Source organism: Salmo salar, chromosome ssa10 (assembly GCF_905237065.1).
Source record: "Salmo salar chromosome ssa10, Ssal_v3.1, whole genome shotgun sequence".
Taxonomy (NCBI): Eukaryota; Metazoa; Chordata; class Actinopteri; order Salmoniformes; family Salmonidae; genus Salmo; species Salmo salar.
Window position 1 is genome coordinate 47,079,559 of NC_059451.1, and position 23,131 is coordinate 47,102,689.

At 47.4% G+C, this 23,131-nt stretch overlaps 1 protein-coding gene across 1 annotated transcript in view; it reads left to right on the top strand.

Annotated features, from left to right (window-relative positions):
• Nucleotides 1-23,131, top strand: part of LOC106560529 (phosphatidylinositol 3-kinase regulatory subunit gamma) — a 376,411-nt gene that overhangs the window by 210,951 nt on the left and 142,329 nt on the right. Inside the window, exon 7 of the mRNA XM_045687847.1 lies at nucleotides 10,206-10,291. Coding sequence (XP_045543803.1) covers nucleotides 10,206-10,291 — 86 coding nt within the window. The remainder of the gene's footprint in view (nucleotides 1-10,205; nucleotides 10,292-23,131) is intronic.

Below are 23,131 nucleotides of genomic sequence, written 5' to 3' on the forward strand. Positions count from 1 at the left end.
CATTAACTAGTAGATCATATAGTAGTAGATCATATGGTAGTCGAACATATATTAGTAGATCATATAGTAGTAGATCATATAGTAGTAGAACATATAGTAATAGATCATATAGTTGTAGATCATATAGTAGTAGATCATATAGTAGATCATATAGTAGTAGAACATATAGTAGTAGATCATATAGTAGTAGATCATATAGTTGTAGATCATATAGTTGTAGATCATATAGTAGTAGAACATATAGTAGTAGATCATATAGTAGTAGAACATATAGTAGTAGATCATATGGTAGTGGAACATATAGTAGATCATATAGTAGTAGATCATAAAATAGTAGATCATATAGTAGTAGATCATATAGTATTAGAAGATATAGCAGTAGAACATATAGTAGTAGATCATATAGTAGATCAAATAGTAGTAGAACATATAGTAGATCATATAGTAGTAGATCATATAGTAGTAGAACATATAGTAGAACATATAGTAGGTCATATAGTAGTAGAACATATAGTAGTAGATCATATGGTAGTAGAACATATAGTAATAGATCATATAGTTGTAGATCATATAGTAGTAGATCATATAGTAGTAGATCATATGGTAGTAGAACATATAGTAGGTCATATAGTAGTAGATCATGTAATAGTAGATCATATAGTAGATCATATAGTAGTAGATCATATGGTAGTAGAACATATAGTAATAGATCGTATAGTTGTAGATCATATAGTAGATCATATAGTTGTAGAACATTTTGTAGATCATATAGTTGTAGTTCATATAGTAGATCATATAGTAGTAGATCATATGGTAGTAGAACATATAGTAATAGATCATATAGTTGTAGATCATATAGTTGTAGAACATATAGTAGATCATATAGTTGTAGATCATATAGTAGAACATATAGTAGTAGATCATATAGTAGTAGAACATATAGTAGATCATATAGTAGTAGATCATATAGTTGTAGAACATATAGTAGTAGATACTATAGTAGTAGATCATATGGTAGTAGAACATATAGTAGGTCATATAGTAGTAGATAATATAGTAGATCATATAGTAGTAGATCATATGGTAGTAGAACATATAGTAATAGATCGTATAGTTGTAGATCATATAGTTGTAGATCATATAGTAGATCATATAGTAGTAGATCATATGGTAGTAGAACATATAGTAATAGATCATATAGTTGTAGATCATATAGTTGTAGAACATATAGTAGATCATATAGTTGTAGATCATATAGTAGAACATATAGTAGTAGATCATATAGTAGTAGAACATATAGTAGATCATATAGTAGTAGATCATATAGTTGTAGAACATATAGTAGTAGATAATATAGTAGTAGATCATATAGTAGTAGAACATATAGTAGTAGATCATATGGTAGTAGAACATATAGAAATAGATCATATAGTTGTAGATCATATAGTTGTAGGTCATATAGTAGATCATATAGTAGTAGATCATATGGTAGTAGAACATATAGTAATAGATCATATAGTTGTAGATCATATAGTAGTAGAACATATAGTAGATTATATAGTAGTAGAACATATAGTAGATCATATAGTAGTAGATCATATAGTTGTAGAACATATAGTAGTAGATCATATAGTAGTGATCATATAGTAGTAGAACATATAGTAGTAGATCATATAATAGTAGATCATATAGTTGTAGATCATATAATAGTAGATCATATAGTAGTAGATCATATGGTAGTAGAACATATAGTAGGTCATATAGTAGTAGATCATATAATAGTAGATCATATAGTAGTAGATCATATAGCAGTAGATCATATAGTAGATCATATAGTAGTAGATAATATAGTAGATCATATAGTAGTAGATCATATAGTAGTAGATCATATGGTAGTAGAACATATGGTAGTAGAACATATAGTAATAGATCATATAGTAGTAGAACATATAGTAGATCATATAGTAGTAGATCATATAGTTGTAGAACATATAGTAGTAGATCATATAGTAGTAGATCATATAGTAGTAGAACATATAGTAGTAGATCATATAATAGTAGATCATATAATAGTAGATCATATAGTTGTAGATCATATAGTAGTAGATAATATAGTAGATCATATAGTTGTAGAACATATAGTAGATCATATAGTAATAGATATTAAAATAGTAGATCATATAGTAGTAGATCATATAGTAGATCATATAGTAGTGGAACATATAGTAGATCATATAGTAGTAGATCCTACAAGGGTAAAACATACAGTTCATTAATTAGTAGTTCATTAACTAGTAGATCATATAGTAGTAGATCATATGCTAGTCGAACATATATTAGTAGATCATATAGTAGTAGATCATGTAGTAGTAGATCATATAGTAGTAGAACATATAGTAATAGATCATATAGTTGTAGATCATATAGTTGTAGAACATATAGTAGATCATATAGTTGTAGATCATAGAGTAGAACATATAGTAGGAGATCATATAGTAGTAGAACATATAGTAGATCATATAGTAGTAGATCATATAGTTGTAGAACATATAGTAGTAGATCATATAGTAGTAGATCATATAGTAGTAGATCATATAGTTGTAGATCATATAGTAGTAGAACATATAGTAGATCATATAGTAGTAGATCATATAGTTGTAGAACATATAGTAGTAGATCATATAGTAGTAGATCATATAGTAGTGGAACATATAGTAGATCATATAGTAGTAGATCATACAAGGGTACAACATACAGTTCATTAATTAGTAGTTCATTAACTAGTAGATCATATAGTAGTAGATCATATGGTAGTCGAACATATATTAGTAGATCATATAGTAGTAGATCATATAGTAGTAGATCATATAGTAGTAGAACATATAGTAATAGATCATATAGTTGTAGATCATATAGTTGTAGAACATATAGTAGATCATATAGTTGTAGATCATAGAGTAGAACATATAGTAGGAGATCATATAGTAGTAGAACATATAGTAGATCATATAGTAGTAGAACATATAGTAGATCATATAGTAGTAGATCATATAGTTGTAGAACATATAGTAGTAGATCATATAGTAGTAGATCATATAGTTGTAGATCATATAGTAGTAGAACATATAGTAGTAGATCATATAGTAGTAGAACATATAGTAGTAGATCATATGGTAGTGGAACATATAGTAGATCATATAGTAGTAGATCATAAAATAGTAGATCATATAGTAGTAGATCATATAGTATTGGAAAATATAGCAGTAGAACATATAGTAGTAGATCATATAGTAGATCAAATAGTAGTAGATCATGTAGTAGATCATATAGTAGTAGAACATATAGTAGATCATATAGTAGTAGATCATATTGTAGTAGAACATATAGTAGATCATATAGTTGTAGATCACATAGTATTAGAGCATATAGTAGTAGATCATATAGTAGTAGATCATATGGTAGATCATATAGTAGTAGATAATATAGTAGAACATATAGTAGGTCATATAGTAGTAGAACATATAGTAGTAGATCATATGGTAGTAGAACATATAGTAATAGATCATATAGTTGTAGATCATATAGTTGTAGATCATATAGTAGATCATATAGTAGTAGATCATATGGTAGTAGAACATATAGTAATAGATCATATAGTTGTAGATCATATAGTTGTAGAACATATAGTAGATCATATGGTTGTAGATCATATAGTAGAACATATAGTAGTAGATCATATAGTAGTAGAACATATAGTAGATCATATAGTAGTAGATCATATAGTTGTAGAACATATAGTAGTAGATCATATAGTAGTAGATCATATAGTAGTGGAACATATAGTAGGTCATATAGCAGTAGATCATATAATAGTAGATCATATAGTAGTAGATCATATAGCAGTAGATCATATAGTAGATCATATAGTTGTAGAACATATAGTAGATCATATAGTAATAGATATTAAAATAGTAGATCATATAGTAGTAGATCATATAGTAGATCATATAGTAGTGGAACATATAGTAGATCATATAGTAGTAGATCATACAAGGGTAAAACATACCGTTCATTAATTAGTAGTTCATTAACTAGTAGATCATATAGTAGTAGATCATATGGTAGTCGAACATATATTAGTAGATCATATAGTAGTAGATCATATAGTAGTAGATCATATAGTAGTAGAACATATAGTAATAGATCATATAGTTGTAGATCATATAGTTGTAGAACATATAGTAGATCATATAGTTGTAGATCATAGAGTAGAACATATAGTAGTAGATCATATAGTAGTAGAACATATAGTAGATCATATAGTAGTAGAACATATAGTAGATCATATAGTAGTAGATCATATAGTTGCAGAACATATAGTAGTAGATCATATAGTTGTAGATCATATAGTAGTAGAACATATAGTAGTAGATCATATAGTAGTAGAACATATAGTAGATCATATAGTAGTAGATCATATAGTAGTAGATCATATGGTAGTAGAACATATAGTATATCATATAATAGTAGATCATATAGTAGTAGATCATATAGTAGTAGAACATAGAGTAGTAGATCATATAGTAGATCATTTAGTAGTAGATCATATAGAATTAAAACATATAGTAGTAGATCATATAGTAGTAGATCATATAGTAGTAGATCATGTATTTGTAGATCATATAGTTGTAGAACATATAGTTGTAGAACATATAGTAGTAGAACATATAGTAGTAGATCATATAGTAGATCATATAGTAGTGGAACATATAGTAGTAGATCATATGGTAGTAGAACATATAGTAGATCATATAGTCGTAGATCATACAGTATTAGAACATATAGCAGTAGATCATATAGTAGTTGATCATATAGTAGTAGAAGATATAGTAGATCATATAGTAGATCATATAGTAGTAGATCATATAGTAGTAGATCATATAGTTGCAGAACATATAGTAGTAGATCATATAGTAGTAGATCATATAGTTGTAGATCATATAGTAGTAGAACATATAGTAGTAGATCATATAGTAGTAGAACATATAGTAGATCATATAGTAGTAGATCATATAGTAGTAGATCATATGGTAGTAGAACATATAGTATATCATATAATAGTAGATCATATAGTAGTAGAACATAGAGTAGTAGATCATATAGTAGATCATTTAGTAGTAGATCATATAGAATTAAAACATATAGTAGTAGATCATATAGTAGTAGATCATATAGTAGTAGATCATATATTTGTAGATCATATAGTTGTAGAACATATAGTTGTAGAACATATAGTAGTAGAACATATAGTAGTACATCATATGGTAGTAGAACATATAGTAGATCATATAGTCGTAGATCATACAGTATTAGAACATATAGCAGTAGATCATATAGTAGTTGATCATATAGTAGTAGAAGATATAGTAGATCATATAGTAGATCATATAGTAGTAGATCATATAGTAGATCATATAGTAGTAGATCATATAATAGATCATATAGTAGATCATATAGTAGTAGATCATATACTAGTAGAACATATAGTAGATCATATAGTAGAACATATAGTAGAACATATAGTAGTAGATCATATAGCAGTAGATCATATAGTAGTGTCACGGTTGTCGTAGGGTAGAGTGGACCAAAATGCAGCAGGAATATGTGCACTCATCTTCTTTTATTAAATGGACAAAGAAGGTAAACCAAAACAAACACGTACACAAAAAACACAACGACTAATAACAGGCCGGTAAGGCACAAAGCTATACACAGCACAACCTCCCACATAAAACCCATGAAAACAAACTCCTAATTATATGACCTTCAATCAGAAGCAACGATAACCAGCTGCTTCCAATTGAAGGTCCAACCCCAATAAACTAAACATAGAAATAGACTAGGCTAGACAGAACATGGAAATACACTAACATAGAACAGTGCCCAAAAATCCCGGAATACATATATCAAACACCCCTCTACATAGACACACACCCCGAACCACATAAACCAAATACCCCCTGCCACGTCCTGACCAAACTACAATAACAAATAACCCCTATACTGGTCAGGACGTGACAGTACCCCCCCAACAAAAAAAAATCACCCCAAAACAAAAATACAACTAAATCCCCTAAACTAAAGGGAGGGAAGGGAGGGTGGCTGCCGTCACCGACGGCACTCTTGCATACACCCCCCCTCCCCAAACCTCCTACAGTGGAGATGGCTCAGGCTCAGGTCTTAGTGCCCTCCTGACCAGTCCACCCCCACTGAATATAAGGCCAGTCACTACAGACCCTGGACTGTCCTCTGGGAGCTCCAGACTGTAGGCAGACTCACTCGGTTCCGGACTGTACACTGTCGCCGGACACTCTGGACGGGGCACTGTCGTCGGACACTCTGGACGGGGCACTGTCGCCGGACACTCTGGACGGGGCACTGTCGCCGGACACTCTGGACGGGGCACTGTCGCCGGACACTCTGGACGGGGCACTGTCGCCGGACACTCTGGACGGGGCACTGTCGCCGGACACTCTGGACGGGGCACTGTCGCCGGACACTCTGGACGGGGCACTGTCGCCGGACACTCTGGACGGGGCACTGTCGCCGGACACTCTGGACGGGGCACTGTCGTCGGACACTCTGGACGGGGCACTGTCGTCGGACACTCTGGACGGGGCACTGTCGTCGGACACTCTGGACGGAGTACTGTCGTAGGAAGCTCGGGACTGAGGTGACGCACTGGAAGCCTAGTGCGTGGGGCTGGTAGTGGAGGTACCAGACTGGAGACACGCACTTTAAGGCTAGTGCAAGGAGCGGGCACAGGACATACTGGACTGGGCTGATGCACTGGAAGCCTAGTGCGTGGTGCTGGTATTGGAGGTATCAGACTGGAGGCACGCACTTCAAGGCTAGACTAGACAGAACATAGAAATACACTAACATAGAAAGGTGCCCAAAACCCCGGAATACATAAATCAAACACCCCTCTACATAGACACACACCCCGAACCACATAAACCAAATACCCCCTGCCACGTCCTGACCAAACTACAATAACAAATAACCCCTATACTGGTCAGGACGTGACAAGTTGTAGATCATATAGTAGTAGATCATATAGTAGTAGATCATATAGTGGTAGATCATATAGTGGTAGAACATATAGTAGTAGATCATATAGTAGTAGATCATATAATAAACCATATAGATCATATAGTAGTGGAACATATAGTAGATCATATAGTAATAGAACATAAAGTAGATCATATAGTAGTAGATCATATAGTAGTAGATCATATAATAGTAGAACATATAGTAGTAGATCATATAGTAGTAGATCATATAATAGTAGAACATATAGTAGTAGATCATATAGTAGTAGAACATATAGTAGTAGATCATATAGTAGTAGATCATATAGTAGTAGAACATATAGTAGTGGAAGATATAGTAGATCATATAGTAGTAGATCATAGAGTAGTAGATCATATAGTAATAGAACATATAGTAGATCATATAGTAGTAGATCATATTGTAGTAGATCATATAGTAGTAGAACATATATGTCACGCTTATCGTCGTCGTCAGACGATATAGAGAAATCATCGTCAGAAAAGGAGGACCAATATGCAGCAGGATTGACAATGCTCATCTTGAAGTTTATTAACTCAGAAGTGAACACAAAAATAATAAACAACTTACTCACGAACAACGAAACAGTCTTGAAAGGCTCACTCAGCAAAACAAGAAACAATCTCCCACAAATGACAAACACACCCTAATATATAGGACTCTCAATCAAAGGCAAAGAGAAAACACCTGCCTTCAATTGAGAGTCCCAACCCCAATTAACCAACCATAGAAACACACTCACTAGACTACACATAGAAATACATAAACATAGACCATAAACCAAAAAGCCGGAAATACTAAATCAAACGCCCTTCTACCAAAACACCACCCGAACCACATAAAACAAATACCCACTGCCACATCCTGACCAAACTACAATAACAATTAACCCTTATACTGGCCAGGACGTGACAATATAGTAGTAGAACATATAGTAGATCATATAGTAGTAGATCATAGAGTAGTAGATCATATAGTAATAGAACATATAGTAGATCATATAGTAGTAGATCATAGTAGTAGATCATATAGTAGTAGATCATATAGTAGTAGAACATATAGTAGTAGATCATATAGTTGTAGAACATATAGTAGATCATATAGTAGTAGATCATATTGTAGTAGAACATATAGTAGTAGAACATATAGTAGTATATCATATAGTAGTAGATCATATAGTAGTAGATCATATAGTTGTAGAACATATAGTAGATCATATAGTAGTAGAACATATAGTAGTAGAACATATAGTAGTAGATCATATAGTAGTGGAAGATATAGTAGATCATATAGTAGTAGATCATATAGTAATAGAACATATAGTAGATCATATAGTAGTAGATCATATTGTAGTAGATCATATAGTAGTAGAACATATAGTAGTAGAACATATAGTAGTAGATCATATAGTAGTGGAACATATTGTAGATCATATAGTAGGAGATCATATAGTATTTGAACATATAGTAGTAGATCATATAGTTGTAGAACATATAGTAGATCATATAGTAGTAGATCATATAATAGATCATATTGTAGTAGAACATATAGTAGTAGAACATATAGTAGTAGATCATATAGTAGTAGATTATATAATAGATCGTATAGTAGTAGAACATATAGTAGATCATATAGTTGTAGAACATATAGTAGTAGAACATGTAGTAGTAGATCATATAGTAGTAGAACATATAGTAGATCATATAGTAGTAGATCATATAGTTGTAGAACATATAGTAGATCATATAGTAGTGGATCATATGGTAGTAGAACATATAGTAGTAGATCATATAGGAGTAGATCATATAGTAGATCATATAGTTGTAGAACATATAGTAGATCATATAGTAGTGGATCATATGGTAGTAGAACATATAGTAGTAGATCATATAGTAGTAGATCATATAGTAGTAGAACATATAGTGGATCATATAGTAGTAGAACATATAGTAGTAGATCATATATTAGTAGAACATATAGTAGAACATATAGTAGTAGATCATATAGTGGTAGATCATATAGTAGTAGATCATATAGTAGTAGAACATATAGTAGTAGATCATATAGTAGTAGAACATATAGTAGTAGATCATATAGTAGTAGAACATACAGTAGTAAAATATACAGTTCATTAATTGCATGTTCAGCAATTATTTACAGCATGTTCATTGATTGTTTATGGTTCATTGAACAAGCATGTGAAACAGTGTTAAAACCCTTTACAATGAATGTCTGTGAAGTTATTTGGATTTTTACGAATTATCTTTGAAAGACAGGGTCCTGAAAAAGGGACGTTTCTTTTTTTGCTGAGTTTATATACTGTATTTTATACCATCTACTGCATCTTGCCTACGCCTCTCAGTCATCGCTCATCCATATATTTATATGTATATATTCTTATTCCATCCCTTTACTTAGATTTGTGTGTATTAGATAGTTGCTGTGGAATTGTTATATTACTTGTTAGATATTACTGCACTGTCGGAACTAGAAGCATAAGCATTTCGCTACACTTGCAATAACATCTGCTAACCATGTGTGTGTGACCAATACCATTTGATTTGATTTTGATTTGACTTGAAAGTGTATAATGCCTCAAAAAGTCATTTTGTTTAGTCATCTTCCTCCGAGAGAGGTCCGTCACACAGCCACCACAGGACTTGAATTATAGGGAATAAGTACATAAGTTAATCAACAGTTTCTCTGACCCAGCAGCAGGTAAAATTCAATAGAGGAGAGCGGGATGGAGGGAAGGAGGGAACGGGTTCATAACCCAGAAACTATCACTAGAACTTTTACTAGTTTTCCAGTTCCTTCAAAGAAGCCATTTTGTTTCATTTTCTACTGCAGTTCAACCATACAAATAGCTTTTATTGTTATCTGATGGATAGCATGCTCTCTCTTTCTCACCCCTCCCCTCTTTCTCGCTCTATTAAAGTGACGTTGTAACTCTTGACTCCCCATCAACACTATGTTATGTTTATGTCAATATTTACATCAATGACTTCTTGACCTCTCTGTCCCTTCATTTGACCTCTGACCTATTTCCTTGCCTGTCCATCTGCCTGCAGTGCGGACGTAAACCCAGAACACCACGTGAAGATCATGGAGGCCCTGATTGCAGCCGGGGGACTGGTGGAGATGCAGGCAGCCCCAGGTAGGACCGACCTGCAGTATCCCTCCTCTTCTCTCTGTGCCAACATGGTGGAGGGTCATGGACTTATACAAGTACTGTGTCACAAATGGGTTCAGATGTTCTACACAGTGCACTGCTTCTGAACAGGATCCACAGGAAGGCCTTGTTCTTAACTTCAATAGAGAATACAGACGTCCCCATTGTGCTTCCTGGATTTGCTATTATTCCATGTGTCTCACAATTCAGCTTCATCATGTTTCATAATATGACAGACACACCTACATATGACTGTGCAGTTTGTTGTTCCACTACGACAACAGCTATTACTGTCCACAATGTTATCATGGACCTATTTCAGCTTCCAGTTTACAGTAAGTCTGTCTATTAGTGAAGCAGGACTGGAATAGACCTGCCTGAGGAGGACTCTGTGGAGGAGGGGGAGGAAGGGGAGAGGAGGGGAGAGGAAGGGGAGGAAGGGGTGAGGAGGGGAGAGGAAGGGGGAGTGAGGGGTGATGAGGGAAGATGAAGGGTGAGAAGGGGAGAGCAAGGGTGAGGGAGGGGTGATGAGGGGAGAGGAAGGGTGAGAAGGACTCTGTGGGGAGGAGGGGAGAGGAAGGGTGAGAAGGACTCTGTGGGGAGGAGGGGAGAGGAAGGGTGAGAAGGACTCTGGGGAGGAGGGGAGAGGAAGTGTGATAAGGACTCTGTGGGGAGGAGGGGAGAGGAAGTGTGATAAGGACTCTGTGGGGAGGAGGGGAGAGGAAGGGTGAGAAGGACTCTGGGGAGGAGGGGAGAGGAAGTGTGATAAGGACTCTGTGGGGAGGAGGGGAGAGGAAGTGTGATAAGGACTCTGTGGGGAGGAGGAGAGAGGAAGGGTGAGAAGGACTCTGTGGGGAGGAGGGGAGAGGAAGGGTGAGAAGGACTCTGTGGGGAGGAGGGGAGAGGAAGGGTGAGAAGGACTCTGTGGGGAGGAGGGGAGAGGAAGGGTGAGAAGGACTCTGGGGAGGAGGGGAGAGGAAGGGTGAGAAGGACTCTGTGGGGAGGAGGGGAGAGGAAGTGTGAGAAGGACTCTGTGGGGAGGAGGGGAGAGGAAGGGTGATAAGGACTCTGGGGAGGAGGGGAGAGGAAGGGTGAGAAGGACTCTGGGGAGGAGGGGAGAGGAAGTGTGAGAAGGACTCTGGGGAGGAGGGGAGAGGAAGTGTGATAAGGACTCTGTGGGGAGGAGGGGAGAGGAAGGGTGAGAAGGACTCTGTGGGGAGGAGGGGAGAGGAAGTGTGAGAAGGACTCTGGGGAGGAGGGGAGAGGAAGTGTGAGAAGGACTCTGTGGGGAGGAGGGGAGAGGAAGTGTGATAAGGACTCTGTGGGGAGGAGGGGAGAGGAAGGGTGAGAAGGACTCCGTGGGGAGGAGGGGAGAGGAAGGGTCAGAAGGACTCTGGGGAGGAGGGGAGAGGAAGTGTGAGAAGGACTCTGTGGGGAGGAGGGGAGAGGAAGGGTGAGAAGGACTCTGTGGGGAGGAGGGGAGAGGAAGGGTGAGAAGGACTCTGTGGGGAGGAGGGGAGAGGAAGTGTGATAAGGACTCTGGGGAGGAGGGGAGAGGAAGTGTGATAAGGACTCTGTGGGGAGGAGGGGAGAGGAAGGGTGAGAAGGACTCTGTGGGGAGGAGGGGAGAGGAAGTGTGATAAGGACTCTGGGGAGGAGGGGAGAGGAAGTGTGATAAGGACTCTGTGGGGAGGAGGGGAGAGGAAGTGTGATAAGGACTCTGGGGAGGAGGGGAGAGGAAGGGTGAGAAGGACTCTGTGGGGAGGAGGGGAGAGGAAGTGTGATAAGGACTCTGGGGAGGAGGGGAGAGGAAGTGTGATAAGGACTCTGTGGGGAGGAGGGGAGAGGAAGTGTGATAAGGACTCTGGGGAGGAGGGGAGAGGAAGTGTGATAAGGACTCTGTGGGGAGGAGGGGAGAGGAAGTGTGATAAGGACTCTGTGGAGGAGGGGAGAGGAAGGGTGAGAAGGACTCTGTGGGGAGGAGGGGAGAGGAAGTGTGATAAGGACTCTGTGGGGAGGAGGGGAGAGGAAGGGTGAGAAGGACTCTGGGGAGGAGGGGAGAGGAAGGGTGAGAAGGACTCTGTGGGGAGGAGGGGAGAGGAAGGGTGAGAAGGACTCTGGGGAGGAGGGGAGAGGAAGTGTGAGAAGGACTCTGTGGGGAGGAGGGGAGAGGAAGTGTGATAAGGACTCTGTGGGGAGGAGGGGAGAGGAAGGGTGAGAAGGACTCTGGGGAGGAGGGGAGAGGAAGGGTGAGAAGGACTCTGTGGGGAGGAGGGGAGAGGAAGGGTGAGAAGGACTCTGGGGAGGAGGGGAGAGGAAGTGTGAGAAGGACTCTGTGGGGAGGAGGGGAGAGGAAGTGTGATAAGGACTCTGTGGGGAGGAGGGGAGAGGAAGGGTGAGAAGGACTCTGTGGGGAGGAGGGGAGAGGAAGGGTGAGAAGGACTCTGTGGGGAGGAGGGGAGAGGAAGGGTGAGAAGGACTCTGTGGGGAGGAGGGGAGAGGAAGGGTGAGAAGGACTCTGTGGGGAGGAGGGGAGAGGAAGTGTGAGAAGGACTCTGTGGGGAGGAGGGGAGAGGAAGGGTGAGAAGGACTCTGTGGGGAGGAGGGGAGAGGAAGTGTGATAAGGACTCTGTGGGGAGGAGGGGAGAGGAAGTGTGATAAGGACTCTGTGGGGAGGAGGGGAGAGGAAGGGTGAGAAGGACTCTGTGTGGAGGAGGGGAGAGGAAGTGTGATAAGGACACTGTGGGGAGGAGGGGAGAGGAAGGGTGAGAAGGACTCTGTGGGGAGGAGGGGAGAGGAAGGGGTGAGAAGGACTCTGGGGAGGAGGGGAGAGGAAGGGTGAGAAGGACTCTGTGGGGAGGAGGGGAGAGGAAGTGTGAGAAGGACTCTGTGGGGAGGAGGGGAGAGGAAGGGTGATAAGGACTCTGGGGAGGAGGGGAGAGGAAGGGTGAGAAGGACTCTGGGGAGGAGGGGAGAGGAAGTGTGAGAAGGACTCTGGGGAGGAGGGGAGAGGAAGTGTGATAAGGACTCTGTGGGGAGGAGGGGAGAGGAAGGGTGAGAAGGACTCTGTGGGGAGGAGGGGAGAGGAAGTGTGAGAAGGACTCTGGGGAGGAGGGGAGAGGAAGTGTGAGAAGGACTCTGTGGGGAGGAGGGGAGAGGAAGTGTGATAAGGACTCTGTGGGGAGGAGGGGAGAGGAAGGGTGAGAAGGACTCCGTGGGGAGGAGGGGAGAGGAAGGGTCAGAAGGACTCTGGGGAGGAGGGGAGAGGAAGTGTGAGAAGGACTCTGTGGGGAGGAGGGGAGAGGAAGGGTGAGAAGGACTCTGTGGGGAGGAGGGGAGAGGAAGGGTGAGAAGGACTCTGTGGGGAGGAGGGGAGAGGAAGTGTGATAAGGACTCTGGGGAGGAGGGGAGAGGAAGTGTGATAAGGACTCTGTGGGGAGGAGGGGAGAGGAAGGGTGAGAAGGACTCTGTGGGGAGGAGGGGAGAGGAAGTGTGATAAGGACTCTGGGGAGGAGGGGAGAGGAAGTGTGATAAGGACTCTGTGGGGAGGAGGGGAGAGGAAGTGTGATAAGGACTCTGGGGAGGAGGGGAGAGGAAGGGTGAGAAGGACTCTGTGGGGAGGAGGGGAGAGGAAGTGTGATAAGGACTCTGGGGAGGAGGGGAGAGGAAGTGTGATAAGGACTCTGTGGGGAGGAGGGGAGAGGAAGTGTGATAAGGACTCTGGGGAGGAGGGGAGAGGAAGTGTGATAAGGACTCTGTGGGGAGGAGGGGAGAGGAAGTGTGATAAGGACTCTGTGGAGGAGGGGAGAGGAAGGGTGAGAAGGACTCTGTGGGGAGGAGGGGAGAGGAAGTGTGATAAGGACTCTGTGGGGAGGAGGGGAGAGGAAGGGTGAGAAGGACTCTGGGGAGGAGGGGAGAGGAAGGGTGAGAAGGACTCTGTGGGGAGGAGGGGAGAGGAAGGGTGAGAAGGACTCTGGGGAGGAGGGGAGAGGAAGTGTGAGAAGGACTCTGTGGGGAGGAGGGGAGAGGAAGTGTGATAAGGACTCTGTGGGGAGGAGGGGAGAGGAAGGGTGAGAAGGACTCTGGGGAGGAGGGGAGAGGAAGGGTGAGAAGGACTCTGTGGGGAGGAGGGGAGAGGAAGGGTGAGAAGGACTCTGGGGAGGAGGGGAGAGGAAGTGTGAGAAGGACTCTGTGGGGAGGAGGGGAGAGGAAGTGTGATAAGGACTCTGTGGGGAGGAGGGGAGAGGAAGGGTGAGAAGGACTCTGTGGGGAGGAGGGGAGAGGAAGGGTGAGAAGGACTCTGTGGGGAGGAGGGGAGAGGAAGGGTGAGAAGGACTCTGTGGGGAGGAGGGGAGAGGAAGGGTGAGAAGGACTCTGTGGGGAGGAGGGGAGAGGAAGTGTGAGAAGGACTCTGTGGGGAGGAGGGGAGAGGAAGGGTGAGAAGGACTCTGTGGGGAGGAGGGGAGAGGAAGTGTGATAAGGACTCTGTGGGGAGGAGGGGAGAGGAAGTGTGATAAGGACTCTGTGGGGAGGAGGGGAGAGGAAGGGTGAGAAGGACTCTGTGTGGAGGAGGGGAGAGGAAGTGTGATAAGGACACTGTGGGGAGGAGGGGAGAGGAAGGGTGAGAAGGACTCTGTGGGGAGGAGGGGAGAGGAAGGGTGAGTAGTACTCTGTGGGGGAGGAGGGGAGAGGAAGGGTGAGAAGGACTCTGTGGGGAGGAGGGGAGAGGAAGTGTGAGAAGGACTCTGTTTGGAGGAGGGGAGAGGAAGTGTGATAAGGACTCTGTGGGGAGGAGGGGAGAGGAAGGGTGAGAAGGACTCTGTGGGGAGGAGGGGAGAGGAAGGGTGAGAAGGACTATGTGGGGAGGAGGGGAGAGGAAGGGTGAGAAGGACTCTGGGGAGGAGGGGAGAGGAAGGGTGAGAAGGACTCTGGGGAGGAGGGGAGAGGAAGGGTGAGAAGGACTCTGGGGAGGAGGGGAGAGGAAGTGTGAGAAGGACTCTGTGGGGAGGAGGGGATAGGAAGGGTGAGAAGGACTCTGGGGAGGAGGGGAGAGGAAGTGTGATAAGGACTCTGTGGGGAGGAGGGGAGATGAAGGGTGAGAAGGACTCTGTGGGGAGGAGGGGAGAGGAAGTGTGATAAGGACTCTGTGGGGAGGAGGGGAGAGGAAGTGTGATAAGGACTCTGTGGGGAGGAGGGGAGAGGAAGGGTGAGAAGGACTCTGTGGGGAGGAGGGGAGAGGAAGGGTGAGAAGGACTCTGGGGAGAATGGGAGAGGAAGTGTGATAAGGACTCTGTGGGGAGGAGGGGAGAGGAAGGGTGAGAAGGACTCTGGGGCGGAGGGGAGAGGAAGTGTGAGAAGGACTCTGGGGAGGAGGGGAGAGGAAGTGTGAGAAGGACTCTGTGGGGAGGAGGGAGAGGAAGTGTGATAAGGACTCTGTGGGGAGGAGGGGAGAGGAAGTGTGATAAGGACTCTGGGGAGGAGGGGAGAGGAAGTGTGATAAGGACTCTGTGGGGAGGAGGGGAGAGGAAGGGTGAGAAGGACTCTGTGGGGAGGAGGGGAGAGGAAGGGTGAGAAGGACTCTGGGGAGGAGGGGAGAGGAAGTGTGATAAGGACTCTGTGGGGAGGAGGGGAGAGGAAGGGTGAGAAGGACTCTGGGGGAGGAGGGGAGAGGAAGGGTGAGAAGGACTCTGTGGGGAGGAGGGGAGAGGAAGGGTGAGAAGGACTCTGTGGGGAGGAGGGGAGAGGAAGGGTGAGAAGGACTCTGTTTGGAGGAGGGGAGAGGAAGTGTGATAAGGACTCTGTGGGGAGGAGGGGAGAGGAAGGGTGAGAAGGACTCTGTGGGGAGGAGGGGAGAGGAAGGGTGAGAAGGACTCTGTGGGGAGGAGGGGAGAGGAAGGGGTGAGAAGGACTCTGGGGAGGAGGGGAGAGGAAGGGTGAGAAGGACTCTGGGGAGGAGGGGAGAGGAAGGGTGAGAAGGACTCTGGGGAGGAGGGGAGAGGAAGTGTGAGAAGGACTCTGTGGGGAGGAGGGGAGAGGAAGGGTGAGAAGGACTCTGGGGAGGAGGGGAGAGGAAGGGTGAGAAGCACTCTGTGGGGAGGAGGGGAGAGGAAGGGTGAGAAGGACTCTGGGGAGGAGGGGAGAGGAAGTGTGATAAGGACTCTGTGGGGAGGAGGGGAGAGGAAGGGTGAGAAGGACTCTGTGGGGAGGAGGGGAGAGGAAGTGTGATAAGGACTCTGTGGGGAGGAGGGGAGAGGAAGTGTGATAAGGACTCTGTGGGGAGGAGGGGAGAGGAAGGGTGAGTAGTACTCTGTGGGGAGGAGGGGAGAGGAAGGGTGAGAAGGACTCTGTGGGGAGGAGGGGAGAGGAAGTGTGAGAAGGACTCTGTGGGGAGGAGGGGAGAGGAAGTGTGATAAGGACTCTGGGGAGGAGGGGAGAGGAAGGGTGAGAAGGACTCTGTGGGGAGGAGGGGAGAGGAAGGCTGAGAAGGACTCTGGGGAGGAGGGGAGAGGAAGTGTGATAAGGACTTTGTGGGGAGGAGGGGAGAGGAAGGGTGAGAAGGACTCTGTGGGGAGGAGGGGAGAGGAAGGGTGAGAAGGACTCTGTGGGGAGGAGGGGAGAGGAAGGGTGAGAAGGACTCTGTGGGGAGGAGGGGAGAGGAAGTGTGATAAGGACTCTGGGGAGGAGGGGAGAGGAAGTGTGATAAGGACTCTGTGGGGAGGAGGGGAGAAGAAGTGTGATAAGGACTCTGGGGAGGAGGGGAGAGGAAGTGTGATAAGGACTCTGTGGGGAGGAGGGGAGAGGAAGTGTGAGAAGGACTCTGTGGAGAGGAGGGGAGAGGAAGGGTGAGAAGGACTCTGTGGGGAGGAGGGGAGAGGAAGTGTGATAAGGACTCTGGGGAGGAGGGGAGAGGAAGGGTGAGAAGGACTCTGTGGGGAGGAGGGGAGAGGAAGGGTGAGAAGGACTCTGTGGGGAGGAGGGGAGAGGAAGTGTGATAAGGACTCTGGGGAGGAGGGGAGAGGAAGTGTGATTAGGACTCTGTGGGGAGGAGGGGAGAGGAAGGGTGAGAAGGACTCTGTGCGGAGGAGGGGAGAGGAAGGGTGAGAAGGACTCTGGGGAGGAGGGGAGAGGAAGTGTGATAAGGACTCTGTGGGGAGGAGGGGAGAGGAAGGGTGAGAAGGACTCTGGGGAGGAGGGGAGAGGAAGGGTGAGAAGGACTCTGGGGAGGAGGGGAGAGGAAGTGTGATAAGGACTCTGGGGGGAGGAGGGGAGAGGAAGGGTGAGAAGGACTCTGTGGGGAGGAGGGGAGAGGAAGTGTGATAAGGACTCTGGGGAGGAGGGGAGAGGAAGTGTGATAAGGACTCTGTGGGGAGGAGGGGAGAGGAAGTGTGATAAGGACTCTGGGGTGGAGGGGAGAGGAAGTGTGATAAGGACTCTGGGGAGGAGGGGAGAGGAAGGGTGAGAAGGACTCTGGGGAGGAGGGGAGAGGAAGGTTGAGAAGGACTCTGTGGGGAGGAGGGGAGAGGAAGTGTGATAAGGACTCTGGGGAGGAGGGGAGAGGATGGGTGAGAAGGACTCTGGGGAGGAGGGGAGAGGAAGTGTGATAAGGACTCTGTGGGGAGGAGGGGAGAGGAAGTGTGATAAGGACTCTGGGGAGGAGGGGAGAGGAAGGGTGAGAAGGACTCTGTGGGGAGGAGGGGAGAGGAAGTGTGATAAGGACTCTGTGGGGAGGAGGGGAGAGGAAGGGTGAGAAGGACTCTGTGGGGAGGAGGGGAGAGGAAGGGTGAGAAGGACTCTGTGGGGAGGAGGGGAGAGGAAGGGTGAGAAGGACTCTGGGGAGGAGGGGAGAGGAAGTGTGATAAGGACTCTGTGGGGAGGAGGGGAGAGGAAGTGTGATAAGGACTCTGTGGGGAGGAGGGGAGAGGAAGGGTGAGAAGGACTCTGTGGGGAGGAGGGGAGAGGAAGGGTGAGAAGGACTCTGTGGGGAGGAGGGGAGAGGAAGGGTGAGAAGGACTCTGGGGAGGAGGTTAGAGGAAGTGTGAGAAGGACTCTGTGGGGAGGAGGGGAGAGGAAGGGTGAGAAGGACTCTGGGGAGGAGGGGAGAGGAAGTGTGATAAGGACTCTGTGGGGAGGAGGGGAGAGGAAGGGTGAGAAGGACTCTGGGGAGGAGGGGAGAGGAAGTGTGAGAAGGACTCTGGGGAGGAGGGGAGAGGAAGTGTGAGAAGGACTCTGTGGGGAGGAGGGGAGAGGAAGTGTGATAAGGACTCTGTGGGGAGGAGGGGAGAGGAAGTGTGATAAGGACTCTGGGGAGGAGGGGAGAGGAAGTGTGATAAGGACTCTGTGGGGAGGAGGGGAGAGGAAGGGTGAGAAGGACTCTGTGGGGAGGAGGGGAGAGGAAGTGTGATAAGGACTCTGTGGGGAGGAGGGGAGAGGAAGGGTGAGAAGGACTCTGGGGGGAGGAGGGGAGAGGAAGGGTGAGAAGGACTCTGTGGGGAGGAGGGGAGAGGAAGGGTGAGAAGGACCCTCTGTGGGGAGGAGGGGAGAGGAAGGGTGAGAAGGACTCTGTGGGGAGGAGGGGAGAGGAAGGGTGAGAAGGACTCTGTGGGGAGGAGGGGAGAGGAAGGGTGAGAAGGACTCTGTGGGGAGGAGGGGAGAGGAAGGGTGAGAAGGACTCTGTGGGGAGGAGGGGAGAGGAAGGGTGAGAAGGACTCTGTGGGGAGGAGGGGAGAGGAAGGGGTGAGAAGGACTCTGTGGGGAGGAGGGGAGAGGAAGGGTGAGAAGGACTCTGGGGAGGAGGGGAGAGGAAGGGTGAGAAGGACTCTGGGGAGGAGGGGAGAGGAAGGGTGAGAAGGACTCTGGGGAGGAGGGGAGAGGAAGTGTGAGAAGGACTCTGTGGGGAGGAGGGGAGAGGAAGGGTGAGAAGGACTCTGGGGAGGAGGGGAGAGGAAGTGTGAGAAGGACTCTGTGGGGAGGAGGGGAGAGGAAGGCTGAGAAGGACTCTGGGGAGGAGGGGAGAGGAAGTGTGATAAGGACTCTGTGGGGAGGAGGGGAGAGGAAGGGTGAGAAGGACTCTGTGGGGAGGAGGGGAGAGGAAGGGTGAGAAGGACTCTGTGGGGAGGAGGGGAGAGGAAGTGTGATAAGGACTCTGGGGAGGAGGGGAGAGGAAGTGTGATAAGGACTCTGTGGGGAGGAGGGGAGAGGAAGGGTGAGAAGGACTCTGTGGGGAGGAGGGGAGAGGAAGTGTGATAAGGACTCTGTGGGGAGGAGGGGAGAGGAAGTGTGATAAGGACTCTGTGGGGAGGAGGGGAGAGGAAGGGTGAGAAGGACTCTGGGGAGGAGGGGAGAGGAAGGGTGAGAAGGACTCTGTGGGGAGGAGGGGAGAGGAAGGGTGAGAAGGACTCTGGGGAGGAGGGGAGAGGAAGTGTGATAAGGACTCTGGGGAGGAGGGGAGAGGAAGGGTGAGAAGGACTCTGGGGAGGAGGGGAGAGGAAGTGTGATAAGGACTCTGTGGGGAGGAGGGGAGAGGAAGTGTGATAAGGACTCTGTGGGGAGGAGGGGAGAGGAAGGGTGAGAAGGACTCTGTGGGGAGGAGGGGAGAGGAAGTGTGATAAGGACTCTGTGGGGAGGAGGGGAGCGGAAGGGTGAGAAGGACTCTGTGGGGAGGAGGGGAGAGGAAGTGTGAGAAGGACTCTGTGGGGAGGAGGGGAGAGGAAGGGTGAGAAGGACTCTGGGGAGGAGGGGAGAGGAAGTGTGATAAGGACTCTGTGGGGAGGAGGGGAGAGGAAGGGTGAGAAGGACTCTGGGGAGGAGGGGAGAGGAAGTGTGAGAAGGACTCTGGGGAGGAGGTTAGAGGAAGTGTGAGAAGGACTCTGTGGGGAGGAGGGGAGAGGAAGGGTGAGAAGGACTCTGGGGAGGAGGGGAGAGGAAGTGTGATAAGGACTCTGTGGGGAGGAGGGGAGAGGAAGGGTGAGAAGGACTCTGGGGAGGAGGGGAGAGGAAGGGTGAGAAGGACTCTGGGGAGGAGGGGAGAGGAAGTGTGAGAAGGACTCTGTGGGGAGGAGGGGAGAGGAAGTGTGATAAGGACTCTGTGGGGAGGAGGGGAGAGGAAGTGTGATAAGGACTCTGGGGAGGAGGGGAGAGGAAGTGTGATAAGGACTCTGTGGGGAGGAGGGAAGAGGAAGGGTGAGAAGGACTCTGTGGGGAGGAGGGGAGAGGAAGTGTGATAAGGACTCTGTGGGGAGGAGGGGAGAGGAAGTGTGATAAGGACTCTGTGGGGAGGAGGGGAGAGGAAGGGTGAGAAGGACTCTGTGTGGAGGAGGGGAGAGGAAGTGTGATAAGGACTCTGTGGGGAGGAGGGGAGAGGAAGGGTGAGAAGGACTCTGTGGGGAGGAGGGGAGAGGAAGGGTGAGAAGGACTCTGTGGGGAGGAGGGGAGAGGAAGGGTGAGAAGGACTCTGGGGAGGAGGGGAGAGGAAGTGTGATAAGGACTCTGTGGGGAGGAGGGGAGAGGAAGGGTGAGAAGGACTCTGGGGGGAGGAGGGGAGAGGAAGGGTGAGAAGGACTCTGTTTGGAGGAGGGGAGAGGAAGTGTGAGAAGGACTCTGGGGAGGAGGGGAGAGGAAGTGTGAGAAGGACTCTGTGGGGAGGAGGGGAGAGGAAGGGTGAGAAGGACTCTGGGGAGGAGGGGAGAGGAAGTGTGAGAAGGACTCTGTGGGGAGGAGGGGAGAGGAAGGGTGAGAAGGACTCTGGGGAGGAGGGGAGAGGAAGTGTGATAAGGACTCTGTGGGGAGGAGGGGAGAGGAAGGGTGAGAAGGACTCTGTGGGGAGGAGGGGAGAGGAAGTGTGATAAGGACTCTGTGGGGAGGAGGGGAGAGGAAGTGTGATAAGGACTCTGGGGAGGAGGGGAGAGGAAGTGTGATAAGGACTCTGTGTGGGAGGAGGGGAGAGGAAGTGTGATAAGGACTCTGGGGAGGAGGGGAGAGGAAGGGTGAGAAGGACTCTGTGGGGAGGAGGGGAGATGAAGGGTGAGAAGGACTCTGTGGGGAGGAGGGGAGAGGAAGTGTGATAAGGACTCTGGGGAGGAGGGGAGAGGAAGGGTGAGAAGGTCTCTGTGGGGAGGAGGGGAGAGGAAGTGTGATAAGGACTCTGTGGGGAGGAGGGGAGAGGAAGTGTGAGAAGGACTCTGTGGGGAGGAGGGGAGAGGAAGGGTGAGAAGGACTCTGTGGGGAGGAGGGGAGAGGAAGGGTGAGAAGGACTCTGTGGGGAGGAGGGGAGAGGAAGGGTGAGAAGGACTCTGTGGGGAGGAGGGGAGAGGAAGGGTGAGAAGGACTCTGTGGGGAGGAGGGGAGAGGAAGTCTGAGAAGGACTCTGTGGGGAGGAGGGGAGAGGAAGTTTGATAAGGACTCTGTGGGGAGGAGGGGAGAGGAAGGGTGAGAAGGACTCTGTGGGGAGGAGGGGAGAGGAAGTGTGATAAGGACTCTGGGGAGGAGGGGAGAGGAAGGGTGAGAAGGACTCTGTGGGGAGGAGGGGAGAGGAAGTGTGATAAGGACTCTGGGGAGGAGGGGAGAGGAAGGGTGAGAAGGACTCTGTGGGGAGGAGGGGAGAGGAAGGGTGAGAAGGACTCTGTGGGGAGGAGGGGAGAGGAAGTGTGATAAGGACTCTGGGGAGGAGGGGAGAGGAAGTGTGATAAGGACTCTGTGGGGAGGAGGGGAGAGGAAGGGTGAGAAGGACTCTGTGCGGAGGAGGGGAGAGGAAGGGTGAGAAGGACTCTGGGGAGGAGGGGAGAGGAAGTTTGATAAGGACTCTGTGGGGAGGAGGGGAGAGGAAGGGTGAGAAGGACTCTGGGGAGGAGGGGAGAGGAAGGGTGAGAAGGACTCTGGGGAGGAGGGGAGAGGAAGTGTGATAAGGACTCTGGGGGAGGAGGGGAGAGGAAGGGTGAGAAGGACTCTGTGGGGAGGAGGGGAGAGGAAGTGTGATAAGGACTCTGGGGAGGAGGGGAGAGGAAGTGTGATAAGGACTCTGTGGGGAGGAGGGGAGAGGAAGTGTGATAAGGACTCTGGGGTGGAGGGGAGAGGAAGTGTGATAAGGACTCTGGGGGGAGGAGGGGAGAGGAAGGGTGAGAAGGACTCTGTGGGGAGGAGGGGAGAGGAAGTGTGATAAGTACTCTGTGGGGAGGAGGGGAGAGGAAGGCTGAGAAGGACTCTGTGGGGAGGAGGGGAGAGGAAGTGTGAGAAGGACTCTGTGGGGAGGAGGGGAGAGGAAGGGGTGAGAAGGACTCTGTGGGGAGGAGGGGAGAGGAAGGGTGAGAAGGACTCTGTGGGGAGGAGGGGAGAGGAAGTGTGATAAGGACTCTGTGGGGAGGAGGGGAGAGGAAGGGTGAGAAGGACTCTGTGGGGAGGAGGGGAGAGGAAGTGTGATAAGGACTCTGTGGGGAGGAGGGAGAGGAAGGGTGAGAAGGACTCTGTGGGGAGGAGGGGAGAGGAAGGGTGAGAAGGACTCTGTGGGGAGGAGGGGAGAGGAAGTGTGATAAGGACTCTGTGGGGAGGAGGGGAGAGGAAGGGTGAGAAGGACTCTGGGGAGGAGGGGAGAGGAAGGGTGAGAAGGACTCTGGGGAGGAGGGGAGAGGAAGTGTGAGAAGGACTCTGTGGGGAGGAGGGGAGAGGAAGGGTGAGAAGGACTCTGGGGAGGAGGGGAGAGGAAGTGTGATAAGGACTCTGTGGGGAGGAGGGGAGAGGAAGGGTGAGAAGGACTCTGTGGGGAGGAGGGGAGAGGAAGGGTGAGTAGTACTCTGTGGGGAGGAGGGGAGAGGAAGGGTGAGAAGGACTCTGTGG